The 23,870-nt window shown below is 48.0% G+C and overlaps 3 protein-coding genes across 3 annotated transcripts; 2 read left to right on the top strand and 1 right to left on the bottom strand.

The window, feature by feature from the left end:
- The first annotated feature begins 2,519 nt into the window (after positions 1-2,519).
- On the top strand, positions 2,520-7,659 carry PLA2G1B (phospholipase A2 group IB). The gene is made up of 4 exons (XM_054006000.1): positions 2,520-2,628; positions 3,038-3,197; positions 5,493-5,620; positions 7,477-7,659. Exons 1-4 carry the CDS (start codon positions 2,595-2,597, stop codon positions 7,593-7,595), a joined length of 441 nt encoding a protein of 146 aa, XP_053861975.1. The 5' UTR covers positions 2,520-2,594; the 3' UTR covers positions 7,596-7,659.
- Positions 7,660-10,071: 2,412 nt separating this feature from the next.
- Positions 10,072-23,180, top strand: LOC128824459 (uncharacterized). Its single transcript, XM_054005968.1, has 6 exons — positions 10,072-10,096; positions 10,629-10,752; positions 21,000-21,166; positions 21,663-21,736; positions 22,115-22,216; positions 22,958-23,180. Exons 2-6 carry the CDS (start codon positions 10,659-10,661, stop codon positions 23,124-23,126), a joined length of 606 nt encoding a protein of 201 aa, XP_053861943.1. The 5' UTR covers positions 10,072-10,096; positions 10,629-10,658; the 3' UTR covers positions 23,127-23,180.
- Positions 13,274-18,136, bottom strand: LOC128824458 (hydroxysteroid 11-beta-dehydrogenase 1-like protein B). The gene is made up of 6 exons (XM_054005967.1): positions 17,992-18,136; positions 16,648-16,778; positions 16,103-16,214; positions 14,668-14,856; positions 13,844-13,987; positions 13,274-13,561 (listed from the first exon to the last, which is right to left on the bottom strand). Exons 1-6 carry the CDS (start codon positions 18,107-18,109, stop codon positions 13,347-13,349), a joined length of 909 nt encoding a protein of 302 aa, XP_053861942.1. The 5' UTR covers positions 18,110-18,136; the 3' UTR covers positions 13,274-13,346.
- Positions 23,181-23,870: the final 690 nt, after the last annotated feature.

Genomic DNA, 23,870 nt, shown 5'->3' with positions numbered 1-23,870 from the left:
CTAGTCCAGTCCCCTGCACTAGTGGCAGGACTAAGTATTATCTAGACTGTCTCTGACAGGTGTTTGTCTAACCTGCTATTAAAAATTTCCAATGATGGAGACTCCACAACCTCCCTAGGCAATTTATTCCAGTGCTTAACCACCTTGACCTTTAGGAAGTTTTTCCTAATGTCCAACCTAACCCTCCCTTGCAGCAATTTAAATTAATTGCTTCTTGTCCTATCCACAGAGGTTAAGAAACAATTTTTCTTTCTCCTCCTTGTAACAACCTTTTACATACTTTAAAACTGTTATCATGTCCCCTCTCAGTCTTCTCTTTTCCAGACTAAACAACCCCAATTTTTTCCATCTTCCCTCATAGGTCATGTTTTCTAGACCTTTAATCATTTTTGTTGCTCTTCTCTGGACTCTCTCCAATTTGTCCACATCCTTCCTGAAATATGGCACCCAGAACTGGACACAATACTTCAGTTGAGGCCTAATCAGTGCGGTGTAGAGCGGAAGAATTACTTCTCATGTCTTGCTTACAACACTCCTGCTAATATACCCCAGAACGATGTTTGTTTGTTTTGCAACAGCGTTACACTGTTGACTCATATTTAGCTTGTGGGCCACTATGACCCCCAGATCCCATTCTGCAGTACTCCTTCCTAGGCAGTCATTTCCCATTTTGTATGTGTGCAACTGATTGTTCCTTCCTAAGTGGAGTACTTTGCATTTGTCCTTATTGAATTTCACCGTTTACTTCAGACCATTTCTCCAGTTTGTCCAGATCATTTTGAATTATAATCCTATCCTCCAAAGCACTTGCAACCCCTCCCAGTTTAGTATCGTCTGCAAACTCTATAAGTGTACTCTTTATATCATTATCTAAATCATTGATGAAGATATTGAACAGAACCAGACCCAGAACTGATCCCTGTGGGACTCCACTCATTATACCCTTCCAGCATGTATGTGATCCACTGATAACTACTCTCTGGGAACAATTTTCCAACCAATTTTGCACCCACCTTATAATAGCTCCATCTAGGTTGCATTTCCCTAGTTTTTTTATGAGGTCATGCGAGACAGTATCAAAAGCTTTACTAAAGTCAAGATATACCATGTCTACTTCTTCCCCACATCCACAAGGCTTGTTACCCTGTCAAATAAAGCTATCAGTTTGGTTTGACATAATTTGTTTTTGACAAATCCATGCTGACTGTTACTTATCACCTTATTATCTTCTAGATGTTTGCATACTGATTGCTTAATTATTTGTTCCATTATCTTTCTGAGTACAGAAGTTAAGCTGACTGGTCTGTAACTCCATGGGTTGTCCTTATTTCCCTTTTTATAGATTGGCACTATATTTGCCCTTTTTCAGTCTTCTGGAATCTCTCCCATCTTCCATGACTTTTCAAAAATAATCACTAAATATCTCAGATATCTCCTCAGTCAGCTCCTTGAGTATTCTAGGATGGATTTCATCAGGCCCTGGTGACTTGAAGACATCTAATTTGTCCAAGTAATTTTTAACTTGTTCTTTCCCTATTTTAGCTTCTTCTGATCTTACCTCATTTTCACTGGCATTCACTATGTTAGACATCCAATCACCACCAACCTTCTTGGTGACAACCAAAACAAAGAAGTCATTAAGCACCTCTTCCATTTCCATATTTTCTGTTGTTATTCCCCCCCCCCCCCCATTGAGTAACAGGCCTACCCAGTCCTTGGTCTTCCTCTTGCTTCTAATGTATTTGTAGAATGTTTTCTTATTACCCTTTGTCTCTAGATAGTTTGATCTCATTTTGTGCCTTGGCCTTTCTAGTTTTGTCCATACATACTTGTGTTATTTGTTTATATTCCTCCTTTGTAATTTGACCGAGTTTCTACTTTTTGTAGGACTCTTTTTTGATTTTTAGATCATTGAAGATCTCCATCCTCTCCCTCCTTCATGTTTTCAAAATAACAGCCTGCTTATCCCTTAGCATCACACAGTGCCTCCACCTGGCCACCCACCTGGCCACTCATGATAGAAGACCATTCAGAATGGGGTGAACTGCTTTCACCCTATTATCTGCACCAGGCCAGGAGAACACAGGTGCACTTTCTGGACTGGGGATAAAATAGGATGCCAGGAAAATGTCAGGCTAGTTCCTAGGAGGATAAGTATTTGTGTAAGAAGAGTCACCAGCACAACTACCACCATTAGTACTAGTCTCACCAGAGAGGCCCCACTGTCTGGGCTTGGAAACAGTTCTTCAAGGTTTGTGGTTGGGGAGCTTGCCCATGTTATACTGTATCTGTTTTATGGATGTAAAGAATTTATTTCCAGGACTTTAAATTTAGCTTGTTACACAAGTATTATCTTAATTTTAAAATAAAAGAAAAACCCTAAAGTATGCAGCTGGCCTGTTGGCTCCTGGAAAGGTAACTGCTGACCTTCAGCCAACCTTGCTATACTCTGTGATCCCACATCCACTGACAGAAGTCTGCATTCAACAATGTAAACACTGCCCTGTTATCACACCTGTGTCAAGGTAAGGCTGTAATATAAAGAGACCGACACAGACCACAAAGACACATATTTTTCATACCCTGCTGAAGAAATGAAATTCATCCTGCTCATTCTGCTGTTTTCAGGTATGGCTACATCATTTACTCACTCTCACACCCTAAGTCTGTCTATCTTGCACATGCATAACAGACTGGAGGTCTTGGTGGGTACGAACTCAACTTGCCACAAATATGGGACCAGGCACAGGTAATCTATGGAAAGTGACAGTTGGACAATGAGATCATCCACCTTCAGAAGCTGCCTCTGCAGCACCCCGTTTTTGATAGGCAGAACCATTATCACTTTAACTTCAAAGACCCAAAGAAGAAAGCTATTTTCCCACCCTTCCCCATACCCCAGTCTTTAGGATCTGTGATTAACATCAGTTTGGTTGCAGCTACAAGGGAACCAGATTGGGCACGTCTGAGACATGAATATGTATTGTCTGCTAATGTCAGGTATAACTCCAATCTGAGCATTTGTGTTTCTTCTCAGTGGGTGCGGCCAATGCCGCTACCATCTCCCGGGCTCTGTGGCAGTTCCGCGCGATGATCAAATGCACTATCCCAAGCAGCAACCCACTACAGGATTACAATAACTACGGCTGCTACTGTGGCCTCGGCGGCAGTGGAACACCAGTGGATACCCTTGACAGGTTGGTGACTTTGCCTTCTCAAAACCCTTCCCTCTCCTTGCAGCTGTATCTGCCGTTCTTGCTGACAGCCCCTTCCCAGGTGCCCCTGCCTGTAGGTGTCTGGAGAACATTCCTGGCTCATATGACATTCAGAGCTAAGAAATGGAGTTGTATTGTATTTCACTGTGTGCATTCTCAGGGGCTACACATCATCCAAGCAGCTCCCCTTGTTTCACTCTTCTGCTGGTAGTTGCTATATTGAAGAGGTGAAGTGAATGTGTAGTAGCAACTCTTGTAGTGGTGCTACGTAGCAGCCAAGAGAGAAACAAATCGGGGTAATCTGATTTAAGCATACATCACAGGGCTTTGTACCCAAGTGATGCCACTACAATGCTACTGATGTAAGTGCATGTGCAACAATAAGACTGAGAATTTGGCCCTTTATCTAGCAGATTACTTTCCCTTCAGGGATGCCCTATATTTGCTGTCTGGTCATTGTGCCCTTTTGTTCAGAGCACTGTCTAGACAATCCACCCTGGTTAGATAACTTAAAACAAACCAGCTGAGCTCAAGCCTGAGATGTGGAAAAAGCTAATGTATTCAATGATTTTTTTACCTCTGTCTTCACGAACAAGGTCAGCTCCCAGACTGCTGCACTGGGCAGCACAGTATGGGGAGAAGGTGACCAGCCCTCTGTGGAGAAAGAAGTGGTTCGGGACTATTTAGAAAAACTGGACGTGCACAAGTCCATGGGGCCGGATGCCCTGCATCCGAGGGTGCTAAAGGAGTTGGCGGATGAGATTGCAGAGCCATTGGCCATTATTTTTGAAAACTCATGGCGATCGGGGGAGGTCCCGGATGACTGGAAAAAGGCTAATGTAGTGCCCATCTTTAAAAAAGGGAAGGAGGAGGATCTGGGGAACTACAGGCCAGTCAGCCTCACCTCAGTCCCTGGAAAAATCATGGAGCAGGTCCTCAAGGAATCAATTATGAAACACTTAGAGGAGAGGAAAGTGATCAGGAACAGTCAGCATGGATTCACCAAGGGGAAGTCATGCCTGACTAACCTAATTGCCTTCTATGATGAGATAACTGGCTCTGTGGATGAGGGGAAAGCAGTGGATGTGTTATTCCTTGACTTTAGCAAAGCTTTTGATACAGTCTCCCACAGTATTCCTGCCAGCAAGATAAAGAAGTATGGGCTGGATGAATGGACTGTAAGGTGGATAGAAAGCTGGCTAGATCGTCGGGCTCAACGGGTAGTGATCAACGGCTCCATGTCTAGTTGGCAGCCGGTTTCAAGCGGAGTGCCCCAAGGGTCGGTCCTGGGGCCGGTTTTGTTTAATATCTTTATTAATGATCTGGAAGATGGTGTGGACTGCACTCTCAGCAAGTTTGCAGATGACACTAAACTGGGAGGCGTGGTAGATACACTGGAGGGTAGGGATTGGATATAGAGGGACCTAGACAAATTAGAGGACTGGGCCAAAAAAAAACCTGATGAGGTTCAACAAGGACAAGTGCAGAGTCCTGCACTTAGGACGGAAGAATCCCATGCACTGCTACAGACTAGGGACCAAATGGCTAGGTAGCAGTTCTGCAGAAAAGGACCTAAGGCTCACAGTGGACGAGAAGCTGGATATGAGTCAACAGTGTGCTCTTGTTGCCAAGAAGGCTAATGGCATTTTGGTCTGTATAAATAGGGGCATTGCCAGCAGATCGAGGGACGTGATCGTTCCCCTTTATTTGATATTGGTGAGGCCTCATCTGGAGTACTGTGTCCAGTTTTGGGCCCCACACTACAAGAAGGATGTGGAAAAATTGGAAAGAGTCCAGCGGAGGGCAACAAAAATGATTAGGGGTCTGGAGCACATGACTTATGAGGAGAGGCTGAGAGAACTGGGATTGTTTAGTCTCCAGAAGAGAAGAAGGAGGGGGGATTTGATAGCTGCTTTCAACTACCTGAAGGGGGGTTCCAAAGAGGATGGAGCTCAGCTGTTCTCAGTGGTGGCACATGACAGAACAAGGAGCAATGGTCTCAAGTTGCAGTGGGGGAGGTCTAGGATGGATATTAGGAAACACTATTTCACTAGGAGGGAGGTGAAGCACTGGAATGCGTTACCTAGGGAGGTGGTGGAATCTCCTTCCTTGGAGGTTTTTAAGGGTCGGCTTCACAAAGCCCTGGCTGTGATGATTTAGTTGGGAATTGGTCCTGCTTTGAGAGGGGGTTGGACTAGATGACCTCCTGAGGTCCCTTCCAACCCTGATATTCTATGATTCTACATGGTTTTGAATGTATTCCCCATTATTTCACAGGTGCTGTCAGGTGCATGATAACTGCTATTCTGAGGCCAAGAAGCTTTCAGCGTGTAAAGGACTTCTGGACAACCCTTACACAGAGCTGTATACCTACAGCTGCTCGGGCACCACCATTACCTGTAGCAGTATGTCTAACTCTCTCTTATTTCACGTCAGCCACTAGTTTCTTTTTTATGGGGGTTTGATCTAAGCTGCATCTCCTTCAGCAGGAAGGTTTTTCCTTAAAGCAGGCTCCTCACCATGCCGTCACCCACTTCAGCAGAGATGGTGTTTGTTAGGAGTGGGTATAACTCCCCGTAGAGACTCTATAGCAGGGGTGGCCACCCTGAGCCTGAGAAGCAGCCAGAATTTACCAATGTACATTGCCAAAGAGCCACAGGAATACATTAGCAGCCCCCCATCAGCTCCCCCACCCCGCTCCCAATGCCTCCCGCCCACCAGCTGCCCTGCTGATCAGCACCTCCCGATCAGCTGTTTCTTGGCATGCAGGAGGATTGGGGGGGGGGGCAGCGAAGGCACTGCAGGCTCGGGGGAGGGGCCTGTGGAAGAGCCAGGGGTTGAGCAGTGAGCACCTCCCAGCACATTGGAAAGTTGGCACCTATAGCTCCAGCCCTGGAGTCGGTGCCTATACAAGGAGTCACAAGTTGGCCACCCCTGCTCTATAACAATCACATTCTACAGAGCATAGCCCATAGCTCTGGTTTGAAAGGCCTTAACTCCCTGAGACCACAGGTTCATATCTGGGACACACAGAGAAGGACAAAGCCTTTTATCCTGCTAAACTGAGTTCCACACAGTGTCTGGTGCAGAGCTCCCATCTCTTCTTGCTAGCTATTAATGTTCATGTTAATTCTTATGAGAGGGGGTTTGCCCAAGTATCTTGCCCATAGTTTCCTCTCCTCCCACGGTTGAGGGCTACTTGACTGTGGCTCTTTATTCCTGGGGTGGCTGCATTTCGGTAGTGGTGTGTTAGAAGTATTCTGTAAAGCACCTTGAGAGTGTTTCAAATTAAAGGGAGTAGGTATGTGAGAGAAAGGGAAGAAGTATAACTATTTTAGTTTATCAGTTTAACTTGCTAGCAGAGAGAAGATTTAAACCTTGGCTGCAAATTCTCCTGCCTGCCACCCAGGAAGATTTAAAGCTTCCCATTACTGTAGTTTGAAACTGCCTCTTTTAACACAGCTATTGTTCAAACATTTGAAAACTGAATGTAATGTTTCCATGATAGCCACAGGGATTCCCTCAGAGGCTAGTGACACCTAAAAAGGGATAGGCACAATTGACACACAAAGAATAAAATATCAGATTCAAAACAGCAAAGGTTCTGTCTTCCCCAAAGTGCTGCCATTGCTTGGAATAGGAGAAGCTGTCACAGTATCAGGGACCTTCTGAGTTTTCACCTTCCTCTGCAGTGTGGGCCATGCACTTGTTAGGACTATCTTACTAAATCATTTCCCTGCCATTGCAAGGGCCTTGGTGCAGCAGGTCCCTCCTGTTCTCTGCCCGGGGCACATCATACTTTAGTCTTGCAAGGGCTGCACTAGGTTGATCTAATTCTGGTGGTGGCTTGGCGGGGCGGCTGGTGTCCTGTGATTGATGAAGGAGTTTGCAGTGCTGGGCCTAGGCCTGTGGACACGGGGCGGGATGAGGCAACAGCTTTTACTGGCCCAGCTCTTGCTAGGGCAAGAGCCAAGCTTTGGAGCGGTGCAGAGTCTCCCTGGGGGCGCTCGGTCCTCGCCCGCCAAGGTGACGTGCCCAGCGCCCGCGAGAGAGGCGCGCGGCCGAGGCCCTGCCCCCACAGCCCGGGGGTGCCCCACGTGCCCTGCTGCCCGCTCTGGCTCCCAGGCCCGTGCGGGGCGCCCCGCCTGGGCTCGCTGCACGGCGAAGGAGCCCGCCTAGCGAGCTGGCCCCGGGGCGGGGCGGGCCGGGCCGCTCGCCGGCCGTTTTGCCCTCGCTGACGCCGCCTCCCTTCCCCCCGCAGCCAAGAACGACCCGTGCGAGATGTTCATCTGCGAGTGCGACCGCAAGGCGGCCATCTGCTTCGCGGGGGCGCCCTACAACCCGGACTACAAGAACCTGGACTCCGCCCTGTGCGCCTGAGCGAGCGAGCGACGGACGCCGCCGGCCCCGACTCCAACCCCGCGCAATAAAGCCTGACACCCGCGCCGCGCCTCCCGCCTCTTCCTTCCCGCGCCCGGCAGCCGGCACCAACCGCCGCGCGGTCCCGCCCACGGCAGCTGGACTGGGGGAGGGGCCCGCGCCTCAGGGGAGGGGACCCGCCCGCTGGCCCCACCTACCGGCCGGTTCGGGGCAGAGGGCGGGGCGACGCGCGCTAGGTTCCCCGGAGTGACGTAGTAACCCCGCCCCCCAACTGTCACACTAGCGCATTGTCACGTGTGCGGCCCACGCGCCCACCTCCCCGATTGGGCCGCTAGGGGCACGTGTTCCGGGAGCCGCCGACTCTGCGAGAACAGCCGCCACACGGGGGACAGGGAGTTCGTGAGCCCCGCCCACTCCCTGGGTAGGGGACAAGGAGCCACGCCCACTTCCCCTCCCCTATAGGAGACCTAGACCCTTCTCTCACTCCCCCATCCCAGGGACAGGGAGCCCCGCCCACTGATCCCATCGAAGACTGAGCCACGCCCACTGCCATTCCCTCTCCCTCCCCCCACCCCCATAGGGTGCTTGGGGCTGCAGAAACGGATCCATTTCCTCTTCCCTTCAGTGGTGTAAGGGGTGGGCAGGTTCACCTGCTCTGGCTTCCCCAGTGTAAGTAGGATGGTGGGGCCAGGTCTTTGCTCGCGGTGTAATGGGGCAGGACTGTTCCCCTCTGTATTTTCCAAGTTGCTGGATGGCCCCTCCTTACCTGTTCGTGAATAGGGGATAGTGAGTGGGGTCATCATGGTCCAGTCCAGCTCCACCAGTGCCTGTGGGTCATGGTCCTGTTGCGCATGGCCTGTCACTCTGTGACACCCCCATGTCCCACGGGGGCACTGGCTGCATGGGGAGGTGGGGACGGAAGTGGAGGTTGTGGTACTGTTGTCGCCCTCTGGGCAGGAGAGGCTGAGGGGGCCTGCTCTGCTGCTGCGTCTGTCTCTGGGGAGAGGGGATTTGGCTCTTCAGTGGCACTGAGCCAGCTCCTCTCCCCGGTTGGAAGTCACGTTCCTCAAATAGGATGCAGGTCACGGTCCCAGCACTGCCCTTGGGGAAAATGCTTCTGTGTGCAGAGGAGCCTAAGAGAAGCCATGCCCAAGAGGATCACTTATCACATTTTCCTGTGGGAGGATGTTCTGTCCTGAATCTTCCAGCAATTTCAGCAACTCTGTTAGTCCCTACGCAGATCCTTGCCAGGAGAGGTTGGCACTAGGGTAGCTATGAGCTTCTACTACAGCAGCAATCTACCCTCTGGTGTGTCAGTGTCAGGGCCTCAGAATGGGGAAGGAGGGAGGCCTCTACTTGCCAGTAGGAAGTAACTGCAGGCTCGCTTTCCCATTCAGGGTAGCTTTACTACCTGTTTTTCTTTAGCGAAGGGTAGGATGGAGACCTTGGATGAGTTTGACAACGAGTACCCCCTCAGTATGTCATTCTGCAAGCTGATTTCCCCAGAGGACTTTGAAGTACAGTCTTTATCCTACACTGAGCAGTGCCTGCAAGAACTGTATATAAACATGGAGCGTAGCCCAGGGATCTGTGAGAGGGTCATGCGAAAGCGGAAGCAGATGGACAAAGAGGCAGCTGGCCTGGTATCATTCTTAAAGGTACCTGCAGTGCCTTCCTGGCTAACAGCTCCCCATTCCCCAAATATCTGAGATTATTGGGGGGGGGGAGATTTTATGAGGAATAACGGTGAGAGGGTGTCCCTCTCAGAGCCAGGAACTCTGACTACTCTAGTAATGAGCCAAATCACCTTGTAGTTTTGCACCACCACTCCTTCCCTGTTTCACCTTACGCTGCTGGTATCTGTGCCACAAGAGGAGGAAAAAGTCTGTTTTCCAAACAGTATATGAGCTTTCCTGAAACCTGCAACCCTCTCAGGGTTCCCCCCTGTCTCCAGCATGGAAAAGCCTAGATGTAGCCTCATCACGTGACCTGGAGCAATCTCTTCTGGGACTGGGGAACGAAGTGCTAGCTTGAGACCACCACTAGTCTCCACCTGTGTGTTGACTCTGATTCTCAGATCGCTATTTGCAGAGCGGTCCAAGCCTTAAGGGGAGTTAAATGTTACTGAAATCACAGGTTGTGGTGATATATGTTCAGCCTGATCAATATGAATCCAGTCATGTGATTTCCACTAGTGGGAAATTATGGGAGCAAATTCCCCTCACCCCATGGAAAAATTACTCTGTTTTTAAGGAGTTTTTTTATGTTTGTTTGCTGGGGGAGTGTGCAGGGAATAGAGGCTGGAATTGACAGAGGAAGTGATACTGAAGCTATTGTACTTCCTCCTTTTCCCTGTAGTAAGGGCTCCTTAGGTTGACTCTGATACACTCTCCAGCTCTCTATCTGCTCTGTGATATTAACTTTCCCCGGATTCCAGCCCACATGAATTTAATGGAAGGCTGACGGTATCTGACAATTCTGTATGTCACTGGAGCCTTAAAGTGAGTGTAAATGTCCCCCTGAGACTGCCCCTTGTGCAGGGAGCTGCCTGACCAGTGTAAAAGCTCTACCCCATTCCTTCTCCTAGTCCATAGCATAGGGGTGCGTTGAGGAGATGGCCAGATTGCACGGCACTACAGCTGTTCTCGGCTTAACAGGGTTCACAGGGAGCTATGGGAAGCAGAATGTTAGAGCAGCCCAGAGGCACAGCCCTACTCACCATCAGAATTGGGGGGGGGGGGTTAAAAAGCTATCTTAAAGCTACCTTTGTGATTTCAGATCACTAATGCTCCCATTGCACACAGAGCCTGGTTTTCAGTTACTCTGTTCCTGTACTTGGGGCAGGGATGGAAGCTGTGGGAGGGACAAACAGAACATCAAAGCCATAACAGCTGGTATGTGCGATACTGGAGAGATGGTGAGGTAGTCTTGTGAACCAACAGTCCACTTTGGCTATTAGACAGCAGTTCCAACTGCAGAGGCGAATAGCAGTGCCTTACTCTCCCTTCCCCCCCCCCCCATGTTGTTTTCTAGGCCAAGTTTTTCTGGACACTTCAGGGAGAGATGAATTACTGTAACTATGTGGGGATTGCGGAGATGCAAGAGAAGGTGGTGCAGCTGAAACGAGACATGCAGAAAGTGAACAACTATGCTCGGGGTAATCCCTGTGCTTCAGTCTCCATTTAGGCTTGTGGCACAACTCTAGGTTGTGATGCAGAAGAGAAAATGCAGCAATATTATAATAGTGCCTTTCCCTATTGGGAAGGGATAACTCAGGAGTCTAAGCACAAGCTTGAAATAACTAAGCTCCCTGAAACAGCAGGCTTGAATCCACCCTTCATGCTTCTGAGGCAGTTTCATTTAGCTAGCATCTCTCTAGTGATTTTTATCCATAGATCTGAATGTTTTACAAAGGGAGATAAGCAGTATTGTCTCTGTTACCTATGAAGAAATAGCCACAGGGAGGTGAAGTGATTTTGTGACAGTTACACAGTGAGTTGGTGGCAAGGCTGTGAATTGTACCAAGGTCTTCTGTCTCCAAGTCTAGTGCCTGGACAACACAGCCTTCCCAGTTTGCCTCATTGTCCTGGGCCAAAATTTCCCTTTCATTGTGCACCAGTTTTGTGCCTATTTGCCACTCTCCCACCCCTGAGATGGCTATGTTTTAGTGGTATTTATGTATAAAAGTTTGTGAACCACTTTGGGATGTCTGGGATGAAAGATGTTCTAGAAATATTAGATGTAGTCTATGATATAGCTCTGATGTGTCCTTCTCACTCTCCTGGTTATATTAGCAACTGGTATAGAGAGGGAGGTGTGTGTGTGTGTGTGTGTATCAACCTAAAGCACTCAGCGTGCCGCACACTAACTGTGTAGACCCTCCTGATGCACACTAAAAGTTCCCTAGTGTGTATTGACATACTATAGTTTGAAACAGAGAGATTGGGGACTGTCCCTTATCATTCTGATCTAATTGGCGGACAGCAGCTCTGAGGTCTGCCCAGAAGCCTATACAACTGCATAGTTTTGAACTACTTAGAAGAGCAGGGAAAGGACAACCCTTGAGAGGGAAGTGCTCTCTCTGTATCCCCACTCTGGGGTCTAATTCCATGCATTATTAGGTAGTCTGTGGTAGCTGCACATGCACCTCAGGCCAGGCTGGGGGTTACCGTTGTCCGACTAGAGGAGGCTGTAAACTATACGTGTCAAGATGCTAGATATGAGTGAAGGATGGAGCTCAAGTATCAGGGGGTAGCCGTGTTAGTCTGTATCTACAAAAACAACAAAGAGTCTGGTGGCACCTTAAAGACTAACAGATTTATTTGGGCATAAGCTTTCGTGAGTATAAACCTCACTTCTTCGGATGCATAGAGTGAAGGATGGAGCTGTGTCTCATGGGCCTGTCCAGCTCTGAAATCTGTATTTTGGGGCTCATCAGGGAAAACAACTCAACATAAGAACATAAAAACGGCCATACTGGGTCAGACCAAAGGTCCATCTAGCCCAGTATTCTGACTTCCGACAGTGGCCTATGCCAGGTGCATCAGAGGGATGAACAGAACAGATAATCATCAAGTGATCTATCTCCTGTCACCCATTCCCAGCTTCTGGCAAACAGAGGTTAGAGACACCATCCCTACCCATCCTGTTTAATAGCCATTGATGGACCTATCATCCATGAATTTATCTAGTTCTTTTTTGAACCCTGTTATAGTCTTGGCCTTCACAACATCCTCTGGCAAGAAGTTCCACAGGTTGATTGTGCGTTGTGTGAAAAAATACTTTTTTTGTTTGTTTTAAACTTGCTGCCTCTTAATTTCATTTGGTGGTCCCTAGTTCTTGTGTTATGAGAAGGAGTAAACAACACTTCCTTATTTACTTTCTCCACATTGGTCATGATTTTATAGACATCTATCATATCCCCCCCTTAGTTGTCTCTTTTTCAAGCTGAAAAGTCCCAGTCTTATAAATGTCTCTTCTTACAGCAGCCGTTCCATACTCCTAATCATTTTTGTTGCCCTTTTCTGAACCTTTTCCATTTCGAATATATTTTTTTTGAGATGGGGCAACCACATCTGCACGCAGTATTCAAGATGTGGGCGTACCATGGATTTATATAGCGGCAATATGATATTTTCTGTCTCATGATCTATCCCTTCCTTAATGATGCCCAACATTCGGTTCACTTTTTTCACTGCAGTTGCACATTGAGTGGATGTTTTCAGAGAACTATCCACAATGACTCCAAGATCTCTTTCTTGAGTGGTAACAGCTAATTTAGACCCCATCATTTTATATGTATAGTTGGGATTATGTTTTTCAATGTGCATTACTTTGCATTTATCAACATTGAATTTAATCTGCCATTTAGTTGCCCAGTCACCCAGTTTTGAGAGATCCTTTTGTAGCTCTTCGCAGTCTGCCTGGGACTTAACTATCTTAAGTTCTTTTGTATCATCTGCAAATTTTGCCACCTCACAGTTTACCCCTTTTTCCAGATCATTTATGAATATGTTAAATAGGACTGGGCCCAGTACAGACCCTGGGGGACACCACTATTTACCCCTCTCCATTCTGAAAACTGACCATTTATTCCTACCCTTTGTTTCCTATCATTTAACCCATCTCTCTATGCATTTTGGAAAGATTATGTCCAGCACAAACATGAGTCCAGCATCTCAGTTGCCCCCTCTGCTTGAGCAGGGTTTTCCTTTTATTGTGCTTCCATGTGAAACTGAACTGCCCTGAGGCTTAGAGGATATTTTCCAGGACGAAGAATTTGTCCAGCAGCCTTTCCATCAGGCCTGGCATCCATTCCTTTAGCAGCAGCAGAGGCTTTAGGCCCCAGTAAGGATATATGACCTCTCGATGTCGCAGCACACCAGCCCGCACCACTTCCCGGGCACACTCTTCTTTGGGATTTGCCTGCATGGTGATTTTATCACCGACGCTTTTCAAAGCATTGTCTGGGATAAAGAGAACAATTATCACATGGTATCTTCTTCCCTCTCTCCTTCCAGATTAAACAGAGGGTGCATTGGGGAACATGAACTCTCTGAACTACAGGAGCCAACTCCCAAACCTTTTCTATACTTCTTAAGATCCTCATCATGTAATAAATCTCCTGACCTCCCCTTATTCCCCTGAGATTCTCTCTCAACATCTGGATGATATTTATCCCCTTCTGCACTATGTGTTGCAGCCTAATGATTGGGTCTGCTCAGTAGAGAGTAGCTTTTTTGTTTTACCTGTGTCAATATATCCCAGCACAGCAACTGTGACTGAGAGACTGATCTCGCGAAGGCGCAGCTCCCTGCGTAGCGAGCCGTAGAATCCTTCCAGAGCAAACTTGGCTGCATTGTATGAGAGGGTGAATGGTGCTCCTATGCGACCTGAAGAGAATCAAAGCAATAGGAATAGCTGAGAAGTTCCGCTAAGGAAACGATTCGCAGAGGGAAATGGTTTTAGGCAAGTGGAGCTATCAGAGGACAAGCTGGAGTCTCTCACATAGATCCAAGTATAAATACTGTTCAGATCATTTTTCTGTTGCATAATTGCTAACCTCAGTAACCAGACATGGCTTCTATTAGATGGGGCAGCCCTACCATCTCTTGCTGGGATCCCATCGAATCTCACAAGCTAAACAGGGTCAGGGCATGTCAGTATTTGGGAGGAGACCTCCAGGGGCACTTGTAGTGTTGATGGTTTCGTAGGTGGCCCTCTTTACTCTGCTTTGAGTTACTACTCAGACTAAACCACCAGGTAGCTGCATTTCAGTGATGGGTGAGTGATCCCAGTGAACAATTTGTACAGAGTATTTTGAAAGACAGATTTGGAGGAGAGTTGTAATTACTCATCCTCTGCTAGCAAAGAGTTAACAAAACTTCTCTGGAACTAAAAGCCTTTGTAACAGGCAAGAAGAGATTGACTGTGGTTGTAACTAATGGCTTTTCCTGTGGAGGAGGTGAGATGAGACAGTGATTCCACCAGTATTGTTAGCTGTAGATTGGTTTGACTGAGTAGGGCAGCTTAGACGCGTTCACTGGTAACTGAAAGGAGCAGCCTTCCTTACCACTCAGGGATGATATGACAATGATGCTGCCCTGAGACTCCTGCAGCATGGTCATTGCAGAAACTGTCAGCTGGACATAGCTCAAGAAGTTGACAGTCATGGAGCTGGTCACTGCTGCCATGTCTCCTTGGAATGGGCCAAACCGGCCACTTCCCCCAACGTGGTTCAAAACCAGGTAGTCAAGACCCCCTGAAAGAGAAGGGGAAACACAGATTCAGATGAAGCATGTGCATCTGTTCTTGGATCAGGATGGATGCGGTACACTATCTGGCCTCCCTGCTCCAAGATAGCAGCCGTTCTGAATCAGAGTCCTACCAGAATCGGGATCCGCACTGGGATGCACTCACATTTCATCACAAATATTTCTTAGGTGGAGCTGGACTAGGGTGACCAGACAGCAAGTGTGAAAATCGGGACAGTGGGTGGGGAGTAATAGGAGCCTATATAAGAAAAAGACCCAACAAACGGGACTGTCCCTATAAAATCGGGACATCTGGTCACCCTAAGATGGACTTACAGTCATTGAAGTCAATATTTAAACTCCCACAGACTTAAAAGGGAATAGAACTGGACTCTGGTATGTCGGCCTTGGTCCCAAGCTAATTCCCACTCTCTGTTCCCCAGAGTCAGGATGCACATCAACTATTCCCATATACCCTCCTGCTGATGCTCTTGATGGCTGATGGCTTTGGACTCAGGACCCTAGCTGAGAAACCACTCACAACTCCATCCTGCTCATATGCCAGTGGAGCCATCTCAGGCATATACAGTCAGGCTCTGCTTTTCCCTCCTCTGTGCAGACTGCTGGAGACCTTCCCCACTCTCACTGCAGCCTTCCCCCCACCCTGATAAATCCGACCCAGCACCCACTGTATGTCTGAGTCTGACTTGCTGCAGCTACTCAGTGCACACTCGAGTGCTCTGTTGTGAGAGATGGTGTTTATTCCATCTGACACTGAGCACAGGCAGCTTGGGATGAAGCAGTAGCTGTTGATTAAAGCAAGCACCCTTTTCCATGGAGGGCCCCAACATCTGTGATGGAATAACGTTAATGGCTGTTCAACTTCCCAGTGAAGCTGTCCTGCTACCACTGAGGTTTAGTGCAGGGATTTCCCAGCTGGGGCATGGGGAAGTCCCCGTTTGGAAGCCCACCTAAGCTGGTCATTCTGGAATTCTCTGCATCTCTGCTGCCAGTTGAAGTAATTAGTTATTAAAAAGAGAGCTCCACTAAGCCTACAGGGAATCAGTGTTTGGGAATCTGCGTGGCTGGGCCAGTCCCTAAGATGGTTAGGTTTTTTCCTGTTAGCAGAAAAATGGAGCATCCTGTTTCCAGGAAAGGCAGCATGGGTGATTGGAGTAGGTGACCCAGGAGGGGTCTGTGTCCTTCCCTGTTCCAGGATGACTAGGAAAAGGAGGGAAGAGATGCAAGTTTCACCCAGTTTGTTTCTGGCTTCTTCAATGACATTCTGGGCTGAAGTCAAGTTGTTCATGTCGGACACCACGTGCCTGGCAGAACTCGCCCCCAGTTCCAGACACTTCTGTGCAACCTGAAGAGAAAAGAGCAGGTATCAGCAAAGAACTTGACACTGCAGCAGGCTGTGCAGCCTTCCACATTGCAGCTGTTTCATAGCACAGAGTAGAGCATGCAGCCGCTGCTTCAGTTCGCCCCAGGTTAATGGATGGGGCAGGAGCTAGGTCTAGCATGAAATAGAAGGGACTGAATGCAGCTGAAGAATCACATTGGACAGGGGAGCAAGGAAGTGATGATTTGCAGCAGCATGCTCAAGGCCACATCCTGGCCTCGGGTGTGAACACAACTTCTGTTGAGAGAAGGGGGTTGTAATGTGGGTGAGTGGCCAATGTGTCCTGGTGTTTGGCCACCCCTGCACCCTGCTGTGTGGGATTGGAGAGTGGGGTATAATAGAAGCCCAAATGTTCCATTTCTCCACCCTCCTTGGTTGCCTTCTTTTGGGGTCTTACCTCCTTGAGCTGCTTCTCCCTCCTGGCAGTGAGGAGCAGGTGCGCTCCCATTCGTGCAAACTCATAGGCTATTTGTTCCCCAATCCCAGTGCTCGAACCAGTGACCAGCACACGCTTCCCTCGCACCATTTCTGGAGGTTTAAAAGGCTGTTAGCAGGAATTTGTCCCACTGCTTCCCTAAGATCCTGGGCATCGGGGAGCCCCAGAACTCCAACACTGATTCTCTCAATCCCAACAATATGTGCCATCGAAGAGGGTCTATCTCTTCATCTGTAAAATGGCGGTAGTGATACTCCAGGAGTACTGAGAGTATTTGTTTGTAAAGTGCTGAGTGCTGGCACTAAATTGTTTGTACAACTGGGGAGTCGTTACACTTTTGATCAGCCTGACCTGTTGGAGCAGAGATCACTTGTGATATGGGCTTATGTGTAATTGGACAAGTTAGGGAGGGAAAGGACCTATTAAGTCACCCCATCCCTCTCCCTGCCACTACAGGATATGGTACATTTACTAGGGTTTGTCCAAGCTTGCTTTAAATGTCCCAAGCAATGGGACTTCCACTATTTCCCTTGGAAGACTATTCCACAGGCTGGCTAATGCATCTCTCTGCAAATGTGGCCTTGCCTGCTATTACAGAAAGCATGTTCCCCAAATGCATCGCTCCTGTGATAGTTCCCAGTCCCCAGAAAGTTGGTTCTCTCAATGGCTCCTTTTAGAAAGAGGTATTTTCTCCCTTTCCTGATATTCAAGTTCCCCAGCCTCTGAAACAAGGTTATCCCAAGTCCTGGTCCGTCTTTGCTACTCAGAACAGGCATTCCTCCTTTGTTACCACCTGGAGGAAATCTGCTGCTGCAGCCACAACAAACTTCCATTGTGATAACACGTCTGCAGTAAAGTATCTGGCTTCTCTTAGGGCATCGTTGGGGCTCATTTCCTGTCACCATTTTGCATTTTCTAAACTCATTGGAGTGGTTCCCCTTACAGTGGAGACTGAGCCACACGCTCCCTGCTTCATTACCCCCTTTCACACTGTCCCTTCTCTCTGTTCACCTCTTGTTTTTCAGCTCCAACTTTCTATATGCCTCTTAAATAGATCATTGTCCTAGATCTAGCTTAGTTTTATAAAGTATTTTCAATTGCTTTGGATGCTGACAGTAGTCACCAAATGGGGGTCATCTTTTCCCTTTACATTGAGCTGTGAGAGTGCCACAAAAGGGGACTAATCTCCGTCCTGATTTCAGCTCATTTTTGGCAATCAGCGAAGGATCTGATCTGTAACAGGGAGTCAGCCCTCTTCTGTGCCTGGGGTGTGAATTCCCTGGGGACCTGTCCTGCTTTGCTTACCTGCAGATAGGGTTTCCTGGCTGTAGAAATAATAAGCACATAGGCCAACAAGGAGCGAGAGGAGAAGTCTGATTGCAGCCATTGTATCAGCTCTGTGATAGACACTGGAGTGAATCATTAAACCCAGCAGGCTCTTTCATGTCCAAGTGATTAAACCAGTGAGGGTCACAATCTGATTTCAGCCTATGCCACTCTCTGATTTCTCTCACCAGCCTCACATTGGAGCATTGCGTCACTTCCCTCCTGCCAGCAGGTTGAACTAGACTAGGTATGTGCTGAGGCAGCAATTTACTGTTTAACCCAGATCCACATTTGGTGCCATCTCTTCTGAGCTGCATCCAGCTGTTCTGGCTTGAACTACATAGAAGACGTTAATTGGCTGCTGTTTAGGGAGACAGTTACTCGCTTTTGTTGTGGGAGAGCAGACTCTGGAAGCTGCTGCAGACCACTAGCAGCCATTTGAATGTCCTCTTACTGTCCCTTGTCAATATGAGCATTTTGAGGGATGGGGGGTTAGGGTGAGACCCAAAGAACATTGGGGACAGCTTCTCCATCCTGACTGGCTGGTAGGGAGTATCACTAAACAGTACTGTATACGTTCTTATACCGTGCTCATCAGCATAGTATCTGAGTGCCCTCCAATAGTGCATTAAGCAACATGATTAACATCTGCCATATGTTGTTTGGTCTCTCATCCTCTCTCCACAGGGAGAAGTGTGTGCATTGGTGTCTTGTTTTGGCAGGTTTTTTAATAACTATACATGTTGCTATACATTTGTTAGAGAAGGCAGGTGAAAGAAATGCACCTTGCAGTTGGAGTGGAAGGCGGTGTGACTTGTGATGGATCTTAGTTCCTGAGGGAGTTAATTTCATAGACTTGGACCAGCTCCTGAGAAAGTTCTGTCTCCTGCACAGATAAGCTTTTACCCTTATGGCAGAGAGATCCATTGAGCTAGAGAAACATGGAGAACATTGTCAGTGGAAAGCCATTGCCTCCCTCAGAGACCAGGGTGGGTCTGAATCTTCCCTCGTGTATGGCACTTTGCAGGATTTTTCTCTCACTGGCTCCCCACCATAATGGAGTGATAGAAGGGTCCGGAAATGCTCTCCTGCTTGGCAGTGATCACTGGCTATAAGAAAGGGAGGCTGGAGAGTTTGGCTCCCAGTTCAGACAGAATTCACTGTGAATGCTAGTTATGTAACAGAGCCTTGATGCTAAAGTGCTGGGCACATCAGAACCGCCTGGACTGCAGTTGCAGCCTTTCTGTTGTGGGTCTGCTGTAAAGGAGAGATTAAGAACTATGGCAAATGCTGGTCTAGTCCATCCTGAGATTAAACTGACTCAAGCACCCACAGCAGGGAGATGGTTCAGTTGTGTAAGCAAGGAAAGCTGGCTGAGTTGTTTGGATTGCTATGCTTGAGAGAGATGCAGAGAAGCCTGTACACAGCACCCTGCGCTTGCCGCTACAGAGGGATGCTCAAGCTTGTGGGACATAAATGCCAGCAGACAAGAACGGACCAATAGCTCATCTAGTCTGGTATCCTGTCTCTAACTATAGGAGGTGTAAAACCCTATTGGCCATAATGTACCTAACATCTGATACTGAATCATTGCAGGGGAGAATTCAGGTGCTCAGGTAATGCCTTGAAGCGTGACAACTGTTGGCCCTTATAAATATTCCCCTCGCTGGTGCCTCTGCAGATGCCATTTCTACTCATAAAGTGTGACATTATTTTACAATGCAGTGGGTCTAATTTTCAAAGCTATTAGCAAAAATGCATAGGTAGTTATTGAGGTTTCACTTGCGCTTTGGGTATCTCCACATGCCACGTGCTAGGTATGAGTCTTACTAGCTATCACACGCACAAATAGTAAATATGTACATTTGCCTCTAGCTTTCTGAAAATCATGCTCTCTAGACTATACTAAGCTATAATGATGCACTAATATATTGTGGCTGTGTTTCACTTTTTTATGTGTTGTTGTAGCCATGTTGGTCCCAGGAGAGACAAGGTGTGTGAGGTAATATTTTTTATTGGATCAACTTATCTTGGTGAGAGGAGACGCTTTTGAGTTTACACAGATCTCTTCTTCTTCTTCTTCGAATATCTTTGGACCAACACCGCTACAACAGCGCTTCTCTATACCAATCATTATTTCCTATATTCAGACAAATTCAAGATACATAGGTTACAGAAAATGTGTGTATGTGTGTGTGCGCGCGCGTGTGTGCAGAGCTTGGGCTATTTGCCAAAGAAAAAGGACCCAGCCACAGCTGAGCTGCAGGCAGGATGGGTGGATGAACAAGATCAATGGGTCCCTTCTGGATTTTAATGACTAGGAGGAATGTCACTGCATTAGACTGAAACCCAACAAATCAAATCTGTTTTAACTATGGGCGTTCACTGGGCACGTCCAGCACACCAGGGTTTTGCTCCCTCTCAGGAGAGTGTCTTAAGCAGGGAGCAATCAGGTGCTTTAAGGGAAATGTCCTCTCTGAATTTATTACTGGTGAAAGGTGCTAGATTGACAGGCCTGGAGGGCAAAGTCCTCTGTCCAGACATTCACTGTCTCTCCAGCATTTCTCCTCTCTAGCCTGGAAGGACAAGTGCCCAGGGTGGGAGAGTTCAGTCTCCATGACCTCTCCGCTGAGACAGCCAATAGGTGGCCAGTTGTGCTGATGTGGACACTCACCCACTAGGAACTTGACTGAGCCCCTCCACATATATTTCCTGTAGGCCACAAGCAGACACCAAGGGCTGGTACTTTCTGTCACAACTGACCTGAGCTGCATTAGGACACCCTGATCTAGGCTCCATTGACTGTTACCAAACCCTGAGCCATCCAGTTCCGCTCTGGGCTTGATTTTTAAATACATGGTATTACAATAACTGAAGAACTACATTGCACCTTGCCTGCCTCTCTGGGCAGTGAAACACACCTGAAGGCCTTACAGTTGCTGGTTTGAAGTGCTTTGGGGGTGTGCTTTTGTCTTCTTTTCTCATAGCTGCAAAGGCTGTTAAAGTGCGACGTCCAAGGCAAGTGACTGGGAAGAAGCAAGCTCTGGAGGGAGGATTCTGTCCCTCCTGGGCCAGGACTTCTGGCTCCACTGCTCCTCCCAAGTTCACCATGCCCAGGGTCTTCGGACCTTTTCCCGAACTGATGAGCAAGCAGGTTTGTACTTGGATCTTCTACTAATATATTCCTAGGGACCCCAGTCCTGACGTATTGTCAAGCCATGCAAGTCGTCCAGGCTGCCTGGGGTCTCTGTGCTACCCTCACTGTAGCAGAGTACACGTGGCACCTGTCCCAGGCTGCAGGCCTCTCTAGTGTGAAGGTAACTCTGACTGTGGGCATTAATACAGGAGCAGGAAGCAAGGCTCTCCCAATAGGACGAAGCCCTCTCTCAGTAGCTACTCCAGCCCCAGGCTCTCCCCGCAGAGATTCTGTAGGAAAGGGGCAGGAGCACTGGCTGTGGGGGAGCTCACAGCTACTCCAAGTCTAGCCTCCTCAGCAGAGGCCCTGTAGAGAGTGGGGTAGGCATGCTACCAGCATCTCCATCCCAGCTTTAGCCTTTCCCAGCAGGAGTACTGACTGGTGGGTTAGCTAACTTGCTTGTGAAGAAATAGTGCTTGTGCCGTTGTCCAACGAGTATTTTTATTTCCAATAGATGGACAGAGCAACAGCTTCGAACACTGACCTGAAGCACCACTGGGCTGGGGTGTCGACAATGAACCAAAAGAGGTTTGAGGCATTGAGGAGGGTCAGTATTGGCTAGGAGAGGGTGAGAAAGCAAGGAGGAGAGGAAGCACGTCCCCACTTCCTTATAAGTGACGGGGTGAGGGGGAAGTGAACGTGTGATGGAGTTGGAGGGAAGCAGGCACTTGTCGGTTGTGGGCCGAACACACATTTGATGCCCTTCAGCCCCTGTAACGCTGCTCCTCCTGCAGCCTGGTCAGTGTGACGCAGGGATCTCTTCCCTCTTGTCTGTTCCTATAGGACTACTACATCTCCCCCCTCAGGTGCCCCTGTCCTCCGGGAACCAGGGTGAACAACAGGGCACTGCAGAGTTTGGCTGCAGTGAGTGTTAGCTCTCTTCCTGAATGCCTTGTCTTCCAACAGCATGATCGATCTGCATCCTGTAGTGCTGAACCCTGGTGGCTTCCAGGCCTCCCTCCAGGCTGGTAACCACCTCAATAAGCTGAGGTACACCAGTCTCTCCAGGTAGGTCTCATTAATTACCCGCTATCTCAGGGCCAGATTCTGATCTTCTTGTTCTTTCTGAGTAGAACTGTACTGCACAAACAGTCCCAGTGAAGAAATGGCAGAAGGTGCTGCTTCATGTGAGAAAGGGATGAGAATATGGCCCTTGGGGAGGGGCCTTTTGGCTCACTGTGGGATCTCCTTTTTAGGGAAGGAAAGGGGAATTTGATTACACATGCAGGGCTCTGATCCTGTTCTCACTGAAGTCAGTGATGGCCAAGCTTCCGCTTCAGCAGAAAGAAGGAATCCCATCATCTCAGCCTTATGCTGGTCAAAAACCTCCATAGCGAAGAAAAGGTTAAAGTCCATTGCATAAAAGTGCTAACAAATGAAGCAATGCAGTTTAGAGGATTGACTCTGCAATGATCAGATCCTTGATTGGGAGTGGGAGAAGAGGCAGTGTAGTGGTAGTGAAGAGGCTGTAGTGCATTTGTATACCATAATACTCTGTGCAAGTAGGTTCTGACCACTGGGAATTCATTCCATACCATGCTGTTCCTGTGTATTTATATGTACCTCATGTAAACCATTAGAGGAATGTGGCTTAGCCTGATTTATCAGTAATGCCTGAAGGGTGCTGTGATTCCTTTCACCGGTGCTCAGCTGCTTGTACTGAACAAATAGGGATAGGTGAAAGAGGTTAGCTACCCATCACATTACTTCTCCCTGGCGAGCCTCACTGGAAATGTTTTCTTGTTCTAGGCCTCCTGGGAACAGTCCCAACCCTTCACCACAAAAGGCAGGCCCTTCTGACATGAAACCCACACCTTCTGTTTTCGACACTCCCATGCTGTCCAGGTTTCAAGGTGGCTCAGAAGATGACATGGATAATGAGAAACCTGGCCCCAGTTCCCCTCCAAAGGGGGCATAATTGTCTCTTCCTGTATGGAAAGTTGCTACATGAATAAAAGTTCCATGCAAGCTCCTTGATTGTGGGTGAGAACTCTGCTAGGTGTAGGAGCAATGATGTTAGTACAAAGAGAATAGCTGATCGATTGCTTGGGAAGCTTTGGCAGGTGGGGCAATTCTAATAGGCCAGAGTTGACATGATACTTATGAGCATGAGCAAACAGACCTATGATTCATTGCAAAGGTGTCCCCCTTTAGGTAGAGCTGGTGGTCTGTGGGCAGGGGGACATTAAGCTACCTCACTTCAGATGGCATGTGTAGCAGGCTCTCCTCTAGCTTATTAGTTACGGCTGTCCTGGTCTGGATTTCAACAACTGCATGAGCAGGGAAAAGCTCTGTGTCACATAAGCAGCGCTCCCTACTTTGCTACTTGAAGGGGCAGTGTCCTTTCAGCAAGTGACCACAGCAGTCCTGGCCCTGTGCAGTTATTATTATTCTCTTTGGAAGGTTACTGTAGGAAACTGCCCTTGAAGATGGCACTGGAGCATTTTAATCTGCATCCTGAATGGACTCTTAAGGACTCACCACAACACTGACACCCACTTATAGCAAGCAGGTCAGCTCAAAGACCCAATGTTTCACTCAGCGCACACTTCTGCCTCTCAATCTGTATACAGCGAAATACGTCTTAAGGGACCAACAGAAATTTGTAGCTTAACAGAGGTGGATCTTCTCTTAGTGGTGGGTGGGGCAAAATGAGGGATGG

The sequence above is a fragment of the Malaclemys terrapin genome, chromosome 16, assembly GCF_027887155.1.
Source record: "Malaclemys terrapin pileata isolate rMalTer1 chromosome 16, rMalTer1.hap1, whole genome shotgun sequence".
Classification (NCBI taxonomy): Eukaryota; Metazoa; Chordata; order Testudines; family Emydidae; genus Malaclemys; species Malaclemys terrapin.
Note: the sequence above shows the minus strand (reverse complement) of the source record. Positions and strands in the feature narration are given on the sequence as shown.